The 15,656-nt window shown below is 34.8% G+C and overlaps 1 protein-coding gene and 1 long non-coding RNA gene across 4 annotated transcripts; both read right to left on the bottom strand.

Annotated features, from left to right (window-relative positions):
* Window positions 1–4,296: 4,296 nt before the first annotated feature.
* Window positions 4,297–5,847, bottom strand: LOC115992640. The gene is made up of 4 exons (XR_004092587.1): window positions 5,763–5,847; window positions 5,108–5,176; window positions 4,851–5,008; window positions 4,297–4,578 (listed from the first exon to the last, which is right to left on the bottom strand). It is a non-coding gene; the product is annotated as an uncharacterized LOC115992640 (long non-coding RNA).
* A 98-nt stretch (window positions 5,848–5,945) lies between these two features.
* LOC115992624 (midasin-like) lies at window positions 5,946–15,139 on the bottom strand. Of its 3 annotated transcripts, none has more exons than XR_004092580.1 (11): window positions 9,654–10,223; window positions 9,338–9,517; window positions 9,069–9,254; window positions 8,790–8,891; window positions 8,479–8,703; window positions 8,255–8,371; window positions 7,668–7,749; window positions 7,195–7,359; window positions 6,752–6,827; window positions 6,555–6,667; window positions 5,946–6,025 (listed from the first exon to the last, which is right to left on the bottom strand). XR_004092580.1 is itself a non-coding variant. In XM_031116852.1 (9 exons), the coding sequence occupies exons 1-9, from the start codon at window positions 15,126–15,128 to the stop codon at window positions 9,503–9,505; spliced, it is 852 nt and encodes a 283-aa protein (XP_030972712.1). In that variant the 5' UTR covers window positions 15,129–15,139; the 3' UTR covers window positions 9,422–9,502. The 3 variants fall into 3 exon arrangements, 1 of the variants encoding a protein (XP_030972712.1); XR_004092584.1 differs by having other exon boundaries at window positions 6,789–6,827; XM_031116852.1 differs by lacking the exons at window positions 5,946–6,025; window positions 6,555–6,667; window positions 6,752–6,827; ... (5 more) ...; window positions 9,069–9,254; window positions 9,654–10,223 and adding exons at window positions 10,234–10,347; window positions 10,821–10,975; window positions 11,347–11,470; ... (3 more) ...; window positions 13,522–13,607; window positions 15,068–15,139 and having other exon boundaries at window positions 9,422–9,517.
* Window positions 15,140–15,656: the final 517 nt, after the last annotated feature.

The raw sequence follows: 15,656 nt of genomic DNA, 5'->3' as shown, positions 1-15,656 counted from the left end.
CAAAACTCCCAAAACTTGTTATTCTTCATAATCTGAAATTGGAGGGGAAAAGGGGGGTGAGTTGACAACTCAATAAGTAACCAAAACCCTAATAAGTTCTATCAAGCAATAGATCTATAAAGTAATAAGATGTAATATGAGCCTTCAAAAGTCATAATATGCTATGGGTTTTCAAAAAAATAACTAAGAAATTTCATAGTCTTAAAATAATAAGTTACAAATAGATCACATACTTTAATCTTACAAATATATCATAGATGGTTTAGGAAGTAGTCAGTTTTTCATATATCAAAAGTTATAACTTACAATAGGTTCTAAAAATACATAAGCAGTTTTAAAGACTCAAATTAGTTCAAATACTCAAACGTAATTCATATTCTTAACAATCTTATGACTATGGTCACGCTATATTCCCGTGATTGGGTATCAGAGTACCAATAAATAACCCCCATTGGTTTGGGTATCAGAATACCAATGAATAACCCCCATTGGCTGGGTATCAGAGTACCAATGAATAACCCTCATTGGTTTGGGTATCAGAATACCAATGAATAACCCCCATTGGCTGGGTATCAGGATACCAATGAATAACCCCCATTGGTTTGGGTATCAGAATACCAATGAATAACCCCCATTGGTTGGGTATCAGAATACCAATGAATAACCCCCATTGGCTGGGTATCAGGATACCAATGAATAACCCCCATTGGTTTGGGTATCAAAATCAATTCATAGTCAAATTGTCCATAATCATATGTAATAAATCATAGTGTCTAACAAAAATATATCTTATTCAAATACGTATATATAATTATATATTCAATAATCAAATATATTTGTGATATTTCTATATTCTTATTTTAAATCAATATAGCTAACAAATATCAATTAAATAAAATAAATCTTATATTTAGTGCTCATATGTATTTGTGAAAATTCTTTATTCGTTACTTTGAATCAGTATAGCTAAAAACAATTAAATAAAATACATCATATATTCAGTAATCAGATATATTTGTGATAATTCTTTACTTGAAATCAGTAATACATTAGAAATAAAATTGTAATAACTGTAAACAAATTTTAGGAGTTAAATAAAACCAATTAGGATAAGGTTACTTACCTCAATCCAAAGCCTATTAAAAAATCCTTGCAGTTTCCCAAGACCAATCCAATGTAAACCTTTTAGCAAACTAAATAAAGAATTTACTCCAAACAAGTATGTCACTTAGATCCTTGGACCTCAAATCTCAAGGCCACCCAACACCACAGAGACAACAAGGCAAAGATGCTTTACACGTGAAAAGACTAAATCCTTGGAAACCTTCAAATAATTGGTATTGGCTTCATCTTTTATCTATTAATAAGGAACCTTAATGACAAGTCAGTATTGCCCATAGTGGCCAACACACATCTAGTTACGTTGCCCTCAATAAGAATCATGGAATAAAAGTGACGTACTTTTGGTGGTGAAATTTTGCTTAACTGGACATATACTGGTTGGCTTCTTAGATAGGAGAAAAGATGAGGAGGGGGGGGGGTGTGGGCGGCAACTCCTCTGAGAAAATCTTTAGGCGTAAAAAAAAGCAAAATCGTTAGGGTGGCTAGGGTTTACATGATACAATTAGGGTATAAATATTGCTAACTTCAATATTAGAAATTACTAAATTACCCCTAAAAAAATAATCTCCTTTTTATTTTTTATTTTTTATTTTTTGGGACCGGGTATTACACCATGCTTTGGATACAAACCCTAGATCTATAAAAGAGGCACAAGATGCACTCTAATCTCTCTAAAAAACTCTAAAAACCCCACCTAGGGTTAGCTTATAATATCCTTTAAATACTAAAAAAGAACGGCTTGCGATTTGGGCTTCAAACAGATAAGTTATGGCCTTCTTACGTTTGCTGATTTTGCTGATATGCGATTTTCGAACGATCGAAAATCACTAGTAGCAATTGAGTACCAATCGAACGAAACAACTTGTAACTCATTTTTTTCATCCCAAACATGAGTTTTTTGTCTTGGGCTTCAATGTAGACCATTCTAAACCAATGAGACTTAGTTTTTGTCATGTTTTGTCATGGTTTGACAACATTACAAACTCAAAACCAAACAAAGACAACCCAGAGATTATAATAATTTAGGGTTTAGGGTAAACCAATATAAATGAAGACGACAATAACACTATATATCAAACCAAAACAAACCCAGAATTGAAATCAAATAGAAGAATCCCAGGAAACCAAAAATCCAATATAAATTGCATAACCAAAAAAAGGGAAAAAGAAAATCCAAACCAATGTAAAATGAAGATGAGAAAAACACTATATATCAACTAAAACAAACCCAGAATTAAAACCAAATAAAAGAATCCCAAGAAACCAAAAATCCAATAAAAATTGCATACAAAAAAAAGGGAAAAAGAAAATCTAGTAACAAAAATTTCATGATTCTTCTTTGCCACAGATTTGACAACAAAGGAAGAAGAAGAAAACGTGAAAATCTTCAAAGAAGAAAAAAACAAGCCACAAACCAACAAAATTTCATGAAAACAAAAAAAAAAAAAAACTTAAATCCAGAGCAACCCACAGCCACAAACTAACAAAATTCCATGAACAATTGAAGCGGATAGAGAGAGAGCAATATATAGAAATTAAGGAGAGTAAAAAACATGTTTTAATTACCTCAAAATAATTTTGTTAAATATATTATTAGCAACACGATGTGTTATACTATGTTGTATATGTTAGAGTGGATGCGGAAAGGGAAGCATAGAATAGGACACTGAGAACACGAGGATTACGTGGTTCTGCCTTGTCGGCCAACATCCACGAAGGAATCCTTTAAGGGCTACATCTTCATTAAGAGTGTAATACAAATACCTGTGTTACAATGAACCCTAACATGAGTATATATAGGCAACTAAACCCTAGACTACTAGTACAAGCAGGAGTGAGCTTGGACCTATTACATTGGGCTAATATGTCTAATATATATCTCTAACACCCTCCCTCAAACTCAAGGTGGAAGCTCGATGAAGGCTTGAGGTTGGACAAGCATGAGAAGATCATTTGGAGATGCCTTGAAAAATGCCATTGAAGAAACCCAAATGAAGAATGTGCCAATTGACCAATTTCGAAGATTCAAATGAAGAAACAAAGTCCAAAATCGGAATCTACGTGAAAAACTGAGCAAGATAGGCCTTTTCAAAAATTTTAACTTTGGTCAAAGATCAACGCAAAAGTCAAAGTCAACGAAAGTCAAAGTCAACAGATATATGGTTCGGGTTGGTTCCGGGTTCGTTCAAGTTTATAGACCAATATTGTAATTCATTGCTAATACTCATACCGCAAGGAATTTATTTTCTTTTTGCTGGCTTTAATGACGCCTGTGTTAATGAAGTTGTGGATTATAAATCCAGTGGTGTTGACAACTAGTGGAGGTTGGACCACAAGTTTTAAGATTGATAATATTGTACATGGTTTCTTTGCTCTAAACATGGGAAAGACTTGATGGATTCTTTATTTGTTAATCTAATTCAGATGACATTCAATCACATATTTTCAGGAGAGTTTTTCTTGTTACATGGCTAGGTTTAATTTGAGGCGGTCAATAAAATAATATCTAAAAGTTAAATTGGAAAAAGGCTATCAACTTCTCTCTTTAAAATGAGACTGAACATCATGGGAACTTGGGATCAAGTCTCTCCTATATTATATGTACGCAAATAAACCGATCAAATTTAAAAGTCATTCAACCCTAAACCCTGAAACCTAAAGCCCTGAAACCTAAAGCCCTGAACACTGAACCCTAAACCGTAAAAACCCTAACCTTGAACCTTGAACCCTGAACCCTGAACCGTAAAAACCCTGAACCCTAAACCCTAAAACCCGGAACACTGAACCCTAAACCATAAAAACCCTGAACCCCAAACACTGAACCTTGAACCGTAAAAACCCTGAACCCTAAACATTGAACCCTGAACCCTGAACCCTGAATCCTAAACCGTAAAAACCCTGAACCCTGAAAACCCTAAACTCTAAACCCTGAACCCTAAACACTGAACCCTGAAACATAAAAACCCTGAACCCTGAAAACCTTGAACCCTGAACCCTAAACACTGAACCCTAAACCATAAAAAACCGTGAACCGTGAACCCTGAACCCTAAACCCTAAATCCTAAAAAACCTAAACCCTAAACCCTCTCCGCAGGCTTAAAGTGTAAGAAAGAAGTATCAAAATCAGAAACTCTCTCAAGGTGCAACTCCTGCAAAGCATGATCTACTTTTTTCTCCAATCAGCATAAAATAACCTAAACCAGGAAAAATGATGGTGAAGTTCCAGAATCAGGTATTTGGAAAAAAACTTAAGCACACAAAATGCCAGGAATGTATAAAAGCAAAAACCTGTCTTCATCACAAAATGCTGTCAGATCAAAAGGAGCATTGCACATCCCTATATTTTTTTTCTAAAAATTCATTAAGCAGCTTTTGACCATTTAGTAATTGAGCATTTGTTCCCCTTTGTAGTGCGTATTGGTTAAGAAAAGGCAATACAGGTTTTTGCAGATGGTCCTATACAAACAAAATCAACAGAGCATGTCATTACCATTATCTCCAAGAAAAGAGGCTAGATTATTTAGTGTCTTGAGAAATACGAGTACAAATTAATCACTAAATAAGAAATCACATTTGACACGAATGAGTTAGAAGGCTAAAAAATTGAAATAAAATAGAAATTTTGTAGGGTTCTACTCATGCGAACAGTCCACTGTTGACTATTACCAATCCAACAAAAGCTCATCTCATAGCATCAGTGATAAACTAATAGACCACATGTTACTTACATTGTACTTCTCTATAAGATCCCTGAGCTTATTCCGGGTACTTTTTTGAGTTTTTAATTGACAGCAAGCTTTCTGAACGCTCCCATCCATATAGTTTCAGAAGTTCTTTTAGCTCTACCTCAATATTTCTTCTAATAGCTTTTATGTGCTCCAAGATGCTGGAGTAAAAACACATTATTACTAACCAAAATGAGTCCATAGATCTTTGTTAATTAAAAAAAAAATATTTAAATATATAACAAGAGAAGAGAACTCACGTTAGCAAGAATTGCACATAAAATTCAAATACATTGTACAAGATCTTCAGATTTTCCATATCAGAAGGGCTGGCATAATCAATTAACAATTAGTATACCATATATAAACAATAATTGCCAACAAAGAACATATAATGGGCACTATGACCATTACACTATGTTTGGTTGCACAGAAAGGGGTAGAGAAGAAAAAAGAGTGAGGGAAAGGAAAGGAAAATGAAAGGGGGAAAAAAGATATTTTACTGTTTTATCCACCTAAATTTTAAATTAATAATTACTTATAACAATATAAAAGTAATTTCACATTAAAAAAAATTTCCAAGGGTATAAAATTCATTTTATGGATTTGGAGGAGAAATAAAAAATAAATAAAAATTGGTGGGACCCATACAAACTTTCCCTCTACATTTTCTTTCTCCTCGTTTTCCTTCTAAATAATATAAGGAAATTGGGTCTTTTTTTTTCCACTTTCTCCCCAATTCCCTCAAACGAAACGAAGTGTTTGAGTCTTAGAGATGACATATTAACTTTCACATAAATGTATTGGGGAAAAGTCAGATGATCTCCTACATGATTTTTCTTTAAATCTAAAAATTGAAAGACAAAAAAGCCACATTATTTACAACTCACCTTGAATAAATATTCAGGCATCTACCAGTCTCAAATTGACCAAGGAAAGCAAAAAGAAGTTGAAGACATTTCCTAAATTCACCAATGCTGGATGTGTTAATGAATTCCTCCAAACTGCAAGTCCCAATTGTAAATTACAAAATTATTCCATATACCTAATAAAGTAATTTCAAAATGAATTCAGGCTAGAAACTTAATTAGAACATGCCTTTGAATGGTAGATAGGTCATATCCAACTGTATCAACAGAATCTCTGGGTTGAAGAATTGTATATAGAGGACACCATAACTGCAACAGTAAAAAGACAAAAAATTAAATTAGTTAAGCAAAAGATAACATAGAGGTTCAAGATTAAAGATGAAAAGGACATTTTAGCCATTCTGCAAGCTTATGTTATATCACTTAAGTATTCTATAAGCTGTTTTAATGCATACACTATAAAAGCTTAAAGATTGGAATTAATCACAAGAACAGGAGTTTATCTTCCGATGTTACAAATTGTTGACTTCTCTAACAGGATCAGCGAACCTGTACTTGCTTGATTGCACTGAAGCATAGTTCATTATGCCATGATCGTACACAAACTAAATTCACTCAGAGGAAAAAACAAAAGAAAATTGTTTACTTCAACAGTAGTTTTCCTCATTATTAAATGGCTAAAGTATTCACACTTTTTTGTGGGCAAGGAATAGTATTAACTATTAACTCTTACTGTTGTTATTTACCCTCGTCCTCTTTAGAGGTTAACAAATTTTACGCTCAACAATTGCACTGCAATTATATTGAGTCTTCACAAATATGAATAACTATGACTTACCTTCGCAGCATTAATCTCGTACTGATCCTGCACTTCATCAAGCAGGGCAGGCCAAGATCCAAATTCCAACTTTTTCCATGATGACATCAGATCAAGAATAGGCTCTAATTGATCTATATCCATTTAAAGAAAACCATAAAACGTTAATAACAACAGCAAGACCCAAAGAAAAGTGCTAAGTGGAAGCAAGTTCTAACCAGCTAGGGAGAATTTTGAGCCATTTTCATGTAATACCTAGACCCTGTGAAGTAGAAATTGTAATCCAGAAAGGGCCTGCAAACAAGAAAAATCACATACTTATGCACTCATTGGAGGGGATAAGGTTTAGTATTGATGGATAATCAACTCGTTCATACAAACACAGACATGCAGGTAGACAGAAGTTAAGGCTCCGTGAGATGGATTTCAAAATCCAAGATTAAATTTAACAAATAAATTAAATAACAATCTACCAATTTAATTCACAGATTTAATACTCGGTGTTCTGTGCAACTAAGTGACACATACGATGCTAGGTTAAAGGTCCACTAGTGTTATTGGACCTATTCTATCCACTAAAACTACTTTAATCACTTCTTGCATCATCCAAAGCCATCAATCAAGCAGTCCTGAAGAGACTGTAAAATAGTCATATCACTACCTTAGCCAATGGGGTGCTGAAAGGAATATTCAAGAGCATCTTAATTACACCCATGATACTTTGGAGGCCATGATGATCCTCCCATTCATTCAAGAGGGAAAGAAGCTGCTGTTGAAGAGGAGTAAGCAGTTTCACCATTTTAGCCATTAGAGGAGCATTTGAATCCTAAAAAAGGGATGGTAATTCAGTTAGAAGATGATCAGATAAAAAGAAAACATTGCAATAACAAGCAACCAAAGAAGTTCGCAAAACTTTGTAAAAATTGTATTTGCAAGCAGATCTACGAGATGCAATTGTCTGCTCATGCTCCAAACAAAGACATAATAAGTGCTCTGGCACAAGTTTAGCATCTAAACTGGACAAAAATAAACTTCCAAAGCATGGGGGTAAAGAAGAAAAGGTAATGAATGCTCTCTCCATGGCACAATATACCAAATATTCATTCAGAAAATTAGAAAATTCAACTAAATCACCTTTAATCATCCCTACTCCCAATCTATAGGAGTCAGTAAAGGAAAGCAATCTCTCTGCATCAGATATTTGGAAAGTTCCAGGCTGAATTGAACAAACAATATATTAGTGACAGCATGTAGCATCTTTTTTAATACACACAAACACAAACCCAAGAATAGGGTGCATTGAAGCCATAACCTTGTGTACCAAGACATATCCAACCACAATGAAAAATAAATACATCACTGACTTCAATTAATACCAAGCTATCTCCCAGCGGTTTTACATTAGCAATACACAAAAACCACTAAAACATTCTTCTGAGACATCAATTTGTAGTGAAAAAGTTAAAGGAATGAACTAGTTTTACAAAATCATATTCTGTTAAATAAGCTATAAATAAATACAGAATAAATTTCTATGCTATTATTATTATTTTTTTTTTTTGGACTCAAAACTTGCAATCATAATTTCAAGAAATACCATATCTGTTGAAATTCATACTTCTTCTATAATAAATAAATAAAAATTCAGGAGCACAAGGTGACATCTCGCAGATTGACCGATATATTAAGTATTCTCAAACAAAATTTCTAATATAACTTACAGCAACAAGATTATTTGAACCAAATAAATGATTGTGAATGTCGACCATGTTGTTCAGGATGGACTCCTCTATTACATCCCATTCTTCCTCCGAAGCTTCTTGTTCCTTAGAAGTCTCCTAAAAAGGATGATGGGATTTTATGACCACCAAATACTAAAATATGATAAATTTACAATATGCAAATACTTGCATAAATTTGCATATAAATATTATGAAAGTACTACCATTGTAGTCAACTTTTCTTCAGAAAGCAATGCCTTCCATTCTGAAAAACTATCATTTCCCATTGACTTGCCAAGTGTTGATATATCAACTTCAATAATCCTCTCAATCTGAAACACACGAGGATTGAACTTGTACTGCTGAGAATCATAGTCCTTTTTGGTTTTTGCTTGAATTTTCATGCTCACCCAAAGATTGGAAAATTCTTTAAATATTTTATGCAAAAGCTGATTCAGAACATATATTTTATAATCAGATAATAATCGTGTGAGCAAATTCCTTTCTATTAGTTGCAATTAAAATAGACTCTGACCTTAAAGGAATCTTTATCCATCAATTGAGCATTAGCTACATGATGTGCAACAGGGACAAGAACATTTTGATGAAGAGACACTTTAAGTTGCATAACGGAGACCTGTTCCAAATGGGAAAGCAGATACATTGCATAAACACATCAATTTGATACTACATAATAGTGAAATAAATGAAATGCTCCAAATAGATGAACTGTCAAAGAAGAAGACGTTATGATGGAGACATCAAATGAAACAAGTTTATCTATTAAGAAAGAATTAAATGAAGTGCAGACCACCTTATCAACAGCAACACCATTTGAGAATGTAACCAACTTTTCTAGCAAGGTCATATCAGCAGCAGAAAAGATTGTGGGAATATCTATGTCATATGAAAGAAGCTGAGGCTGTGTGCTGCCCAAGTTAACAGAAATCAACTTGGATGGAAATCCACAGGGAAATCTCATGAATGAATAGATAGTTCCCTGCAATACCCTCCAAGTCAGCCAATGATATGTTTAAAACATCCAAAAGAAAAAATAAATCTAAAATAAAACAAAAAAAATACCATAATGAGATCCATATCGTCCAGCTCAACCATACTGAGCAAATCTTTCTGGAAGACACTTGCCAAAACCAGTGATGAGCCCAATTTCATTTCATAAACTGCAACTTGAACTGGTTGAACTACATCAACATATTCAGCATATTCCTCTGATAATCGGCCAACAAATCAGGTTGCTGTGTCCTGATAAACCAAGATAGAAACATGTGAAATAGGAATAATAATTTAAAATGCAACAGCAATGTGGAATGGAAAAGAAATGAACTGTTATCATACAAAATACATTCCCAACTATCTAATCATGCATAATTATTTGTACCTGCCAGTTGCACACTTGATCAACAATCTGTGGTAAGCCCATGGCTTCAATATTACTCACCATAACCTCCAAAGGTGTAATACATTTAAGAAGCCCATCACACTTTTCGAAAAATTCTTTGCAATCATGTTTTAACTTCATAAATTTCCCGGGATCAGAGCGGAACACAATCCAAGAACATGAAGAAACTTTTGTCATCAGATAAAAGACAAGAACTGACAAGAAGCATGTCCAGCCTTGCTAAAATAATATTTTTCTTTAGAACTTTATTGGATTGGATGTCTGTTTTACGTTGTCATCCTCCATATTCGGTTAGTGATTTGATAAATCTATGTAATCTGCATGATTGAGTGAATGATCTCCCCTTGTATACTCCCTGTATACTTGGGTGATTTGAGTTTTTGATATTAGTAAGACTTTATTACTTATCAAAAAGGTATCATTCATACTCACAATCGCCACAAACATTTGATTTCCTCAAACACTAACAAAGTATCAATATTATCGTATACTATGAATAAGTTTATTTCATCTGCCAATGAAAATAGTAATACAAGAATAGAAGTGAAAATGATTAAACCTTTCTTTGTACCCTTCTAAGCTCCACTTCAAGATGTTCTAAAGCCAGTGTTCTTCTATTATCATCTTCTCTTGTAGAAAAGTGGCCTGCTAAGTAGCCACACTCTTGTCGCACCTAAAACAACCCATATATTAAAATCTTTAAATTTATCACATCATTTGGCTTCAAAGAAAAGCTCAACTACAAACTTCTCCCTGCACATGAGCATGCAAATTCATTCACATATATTACAAGTTTTGGGTTTATGATCTTACAAAGAGAAATGAAATTAATTAAAACTAAACATGTCAGATTGACTTCAGAACTTATGCACTCAACTTGTGGTTCAAATTAAGATACTAAATAACAAAAGAACCATGCAAATATGCAGCTAAAAGTAATAGTTATGAAGAAATAAATTTGAGGAGAGGTGCTTGAAGAGCTTTAGATGTGGACAGCGATTCTATCTTCGACATTGCATTGGAGGTGCATAAATTTCACAATAAAGCCCATAAAAAATTAAACATTGTAAAACAACAAAAGAGCCCTGAGGCATGAAAGACCATTACAAAACACTTAGGCTGGTTAAATAATACAAGAAAAGATACCTGGATTTCAAGCTTAAGGGATGCTATCTTCTCAGCCAACTGCGAATACTTCCAATAGTACTTCATGGCCGGATCTAGATCATCAAAGCTAAGCAAGAGATGAAAACGTAATCCCCCAATCCGTAACCATGCACAACCAAGAATATAGTGGAAGTCTAAGAAAGAAAAAAGATTGAAAATTAAAAAAAAAAACTAAATTTAACAGAAAAACAAATTTTGCTTGGAACCAAAATAAATACAATTAATATTACTATCACTTTATAAATAAGGGTCCGGTTAACAAGTGGCCTTAGGGCATTTGTTAATGTACCATTTTAGAAAAGTTTTGATACCCGAAAATAGAAAAAAACTGTTAAAAAATAAGTTGCTTTTTTTTTTTAAGTTTCCCATCAAACTTTCCTAAAATAGTTCACTAACAAATGTCGTTAGGACATTTGTTGACAAAATCCTTTAAATAAAATTGATACCCAAGAAAAATCTTGTAATTCTAAACACAGCACAAAATGATCAATAGAAATTTAATCACCAATAGATTCACAGTGAAGATAGAGATCTTTTAGCAGTGGTTCAATGTACTTTTGCACCGACTCCTTCAATCTGCCATGGCTTGATGAGAGAACAAGGGAACTCATTTGCTGGAGGTTTTCCTGCTGTCACCAAAGAAAGAGATGGATAAAAGGATGGACATGATGCAGCCATGAAAGATTAGTTTTTTATTACTTCATAAATTTCTATTCAAGTTCTATTCTATGGGACCCACATGTGAAGTCTAATTGAAACAAAAACTGCGATTTTAAAGTCTAGGTATGAGTTTGTAAGGTTAAGGCTCCGTTAATTTCAGCATAAATTTTTTTTAAGTAGAAAGTTTTATTGAAAATGGGAAATACTTCATGTTCACAATGATGAGCACAGAGAGTTAAAACTTAAAAGAATTACAGGCACAAAATGTTTTATGTCAAAAATGTTTTCAAAAACATTTTATAGGAAAACTGTTTGTTTTCTGGTATTTGGTTGTGTTCTTATACTTTGGGAAACATTTTTTGGCATTTGAAACGTCTGAAAAATCACAAATTTTCATATATATATATATATATATATATGATAAATAACATAATTTATTGGGGAAAAAATATATATAAAGGACATATACTAGAGACCATCAATCATGGTGGAGTACAATGATCACTAAAATCTAAAAGAGAATAAAAAGGATAAAAACCAAATGAAGAAAGAGAAGTAAGAAAAAACATCTTTAGTTCTGGAATACTCCTTTCTTTGGTCCTCAAAGCTTCTAGCATTTCATTCATGCCATAGTCCCAAAATTTTGGGGTCGGCTATAGATCCCCAACATATTAGTTAATATGTCTTCTTTGCCTCCATTCTACTCTATCTAAAGTCAAATTCTGAGTTACTCCCCTAATTGACATGTCCTATTTTATTACTTCTACTAATGTGATTTTTGGTCTTCCTCTACATTTTTTATATAGATATGAAATAAAAAGTTTGATACACCACATAAAAGTAATAATACAGAACAACTGAAAAATAACCTAAAGCAAAATAAACCAATTTCCTCCTTTTTAAAAAGTCAATCATTACAATAATATGCACAATCAAAATATGAGTATAGCAATAAATAAGAGGCGTAAAACATTTCTGTTCCAAATACCTGAAAATGAGGAAAACATTTTTTGAAAAATGATTTAAGTTGAAACAAATGGCGCCATTAAATAAATAAATAATAATAATAATAATAAATTAAAAAAAGAATGCAAACTGAAAATATGGAAAGTAACCACGCGAATGGTAAGACCAGTCTTTTGGAAACACTCATTTTTCAAAAGATTATTAAAGATATAGAAACTTCAGAAAAAGCATACCTTAACTAAGTTCTCCGATAATGCACAAAGATTGGACTTGATTGTTGCAAATTCATTTGAATCAAAAGACTTTTTATGTGCATATATAATCAGGAAGCAGAAGAGTAACATTAAGAATGAATTCCATGAATTCTAGCAGAAATAATAAAAGCATATCCAATTTGCAACATGAGCTACCTGGTGGAAAAGAGAACGAGCCATAGATAAAAGAATATGAAGAAATTTTGTCCCAGTCATAGAGCTGTTCCAGAGGTTACAACAAGCAACTCTAAGCTTCAGACATCGCACATCATATTCACGGATAGCAGATGCACCTTGCCTGCATTAAGCACTAAAGTTTGAAGAGAGAGAAATGAGATATGCAAGTGTGACATCAAAAAGAAGACTTCACCAGCATCATTACATAATAATAAATGGTAAAAAATAACAAATCTTTAAAATAGGGTAATTTAGTAAATGACGAAAAAATGTACAATCCAGACAACAGAATACCAAGTTTCTAATTGTTGTACTTTATTCTTTTCGTTGAATAACGGGCCATATACTAATCAATTGAAATATGATAAAACAGTTTTACAAATTCAAATGGCTATCAAGCAATATATATATCATCTTACAGAATCTGGAAGACTGTTGCTGTATTCACAGGCTGTACAAGCATATCAGGTAGTGGAATATCATAATCACCAATCTTTGAGAAGTTCTGCATGTCAATCAGAAGACCACAAAACCACAAGTCTCCTCAGTCAAAAAATAAAAAACATAAAACACACAGACCCACATGCACACATATAGACACAGAGTCACACTTAAAATGATACCTTGATAAAAAGAGGCTGATGGATCCAAAGAGACTGATGCCACCTAAACCACATTTCAAGAACAAAACTGGCAATTTTCCCATTCACTGCTGATAAGGGTAAAATTGTGAATGTGAATATTCATGAATATAGTATCATGAAGCGACGTTCAAAATAGACCCGTCGGCCTCACTTGTCATAAATGGAAAGCTGACACTACTAAGCTGAAGGGAGTAGGCGAAGCTGACGACCTTGACGAGGCTGACGACCTTGACAAGGGAGTAGGCGAAGCTGACGACCCCGACGAGGGGGTAGGCGAAGCTGACGACCCTGACGAAGCTGACGACCCTAACAAGGGAGTAGATGAAACTGACGACCCTAACGAGGCTGACGACCTCGACGAGGGAGTTGGCGAAGCTGACGACCCCGACGAGGGGGTAGGCGAAGCTGACGACCCTGACGAGGCTGACGACCCCGACGAGGGAGTAGGCGAAGCTGACGACCCCGACGAGGGGGTAGGCGAAGCTGACGACCCTGACGAGGCTGGCGACCTCGACGAGGGAGTAGGCGAAGCTGACGACCCCGACGAGGGGGTAGGCGAAGCTGACGACCCTGACGAGGCTGACGACCTCGACGAGGGAGTAGGCGAAGCTGACGACCCCGACGAGGGGGTAGGCGAAGCTGACGACCCTGACGAAGCTGACGACCCTAACAAGGGAGTAGACGAAACTGACGACCCTAACGAGGCTGACGACTCTGATGAGGGAGTAGGCAAAGCTGACGACCTTAACGAGGCTGACGACCCTGGCAAGGGAGTAGGCGAAACTGAAGGCAGTAAGCTGAAGGCAGTAAGCTGAAGAGAGTAGGCTGAAGAGAGTAAGCTAAAGATAGTAAGCTGAAGGCAGTAAGCTGAAGACCGTAAGCTGAAGAAAGTAAGCTGAAGGCAGTAAGCTGAAGGCAGTAAACTGAAGGCAGTAAGCTGAAGAGAGTAGGCTGAAGAGAGTAAGCTGAAGGCAGTAAGCTGAAGACTATAAGCTGAAGAGAGTAAGCTGAAGGCAGTAAGCTGAAGGGAATAAGCTGAAGGGGATGCACAAAGCTGACGGTCCCGACATAACCTTGACTTGGCTTCCACGCATGGGTATATAAGGAAATACCTTGCACATCACGCTCAGTGTTAAACTCCTACAAGGAAAGGATTCCGCAAAATACGCTCATAAAGACTCCTATAAGGAAAAGACTTCTACAGCAAGAAAAAGAGGTCAATCCTCTACTACTATAAAAGTCCCAATATCCTCACTAGCTAAGGTACGCAGAATTTACCCTCTCTAACACTTTAGAGTTGTGAGAAGTTCTAACTTGACCTTCGGAGGGTATTTGGCCGGCACCACACCGGTGCTCTCTGCGAGGTCTTCTCTTTTTGTGTTGTGCAGGCATTGTTTCGAGCACGTGAGTGTCGTGTAGCTCACTGACGATTTTTCGGCATCATCAACTGCATTAAAAATAAGTACAAAGATAAGCTTATGGATAATGTAACAGACTTAACCCATAGAGATAATACTGCACTGACCTGCATCCATTGAAGTCCATGCATCCATTGTCCACAAGATCTTTTGATGTGGTAAAAACATTTGGGGAGGTCTTGATGGGAAGGTCAAGGAAAATTTCAAGCCAGATTCCAGCAGGTTGGTTACAGTACCCAAATCCTGTCATTAATGAAAAGCAAGAAAATAACATATTAAATAATATAACGAACATGTGGCACTAATTACTGTAACTAGCGAAAAAATAAATGAAGAGCACAAAAATACATATAAAAAAGTGTTAAATTACTGATTTTTCCAAAAGTTTAAGTTATTAGGAACTAGCGAAAAAATAAATGAAGAGCACAAAAATACATATAAAAAAGTGTTAAATTACCGATTTTCCCAAAAGTTTAAGTTATTAGGAAATGGTGGATTTATTCATTTAACCACATAATTCTAACATCTCCCCTCACATGTGGGCTCAAACGCCCTTTTATAGGTGAGGCCCAACACATGGGATTTTAAATGGGAGGTAGAGTGGAGAAAACAATGATCGAACTCAGGACCTCTAGCTCGGATACCAATTTAAATAATCAATTCTCCCAAAAGTTTAAGCCATTGTTATATGGTAAA

The sequence above is a fragment of the Quercus lobata genome, chromosome 1, assembly GCF_001633185.2.
Source record: "Quercus lobata isolate SW786 chromosome 1, ValleyOak3.0 Primary Assembly, whole genome shotgun sequence".
NCBI lineage: Eukaryota > Viridiplantae > Streptophyta > Magnoliopsida > Fagales > Fagaceae > Quercus > Quercus lobata.
Note: the sequence above shows the minus strand (reverse complement) of the source record. Positions and strands in the feature narration are given on the sequence as shown.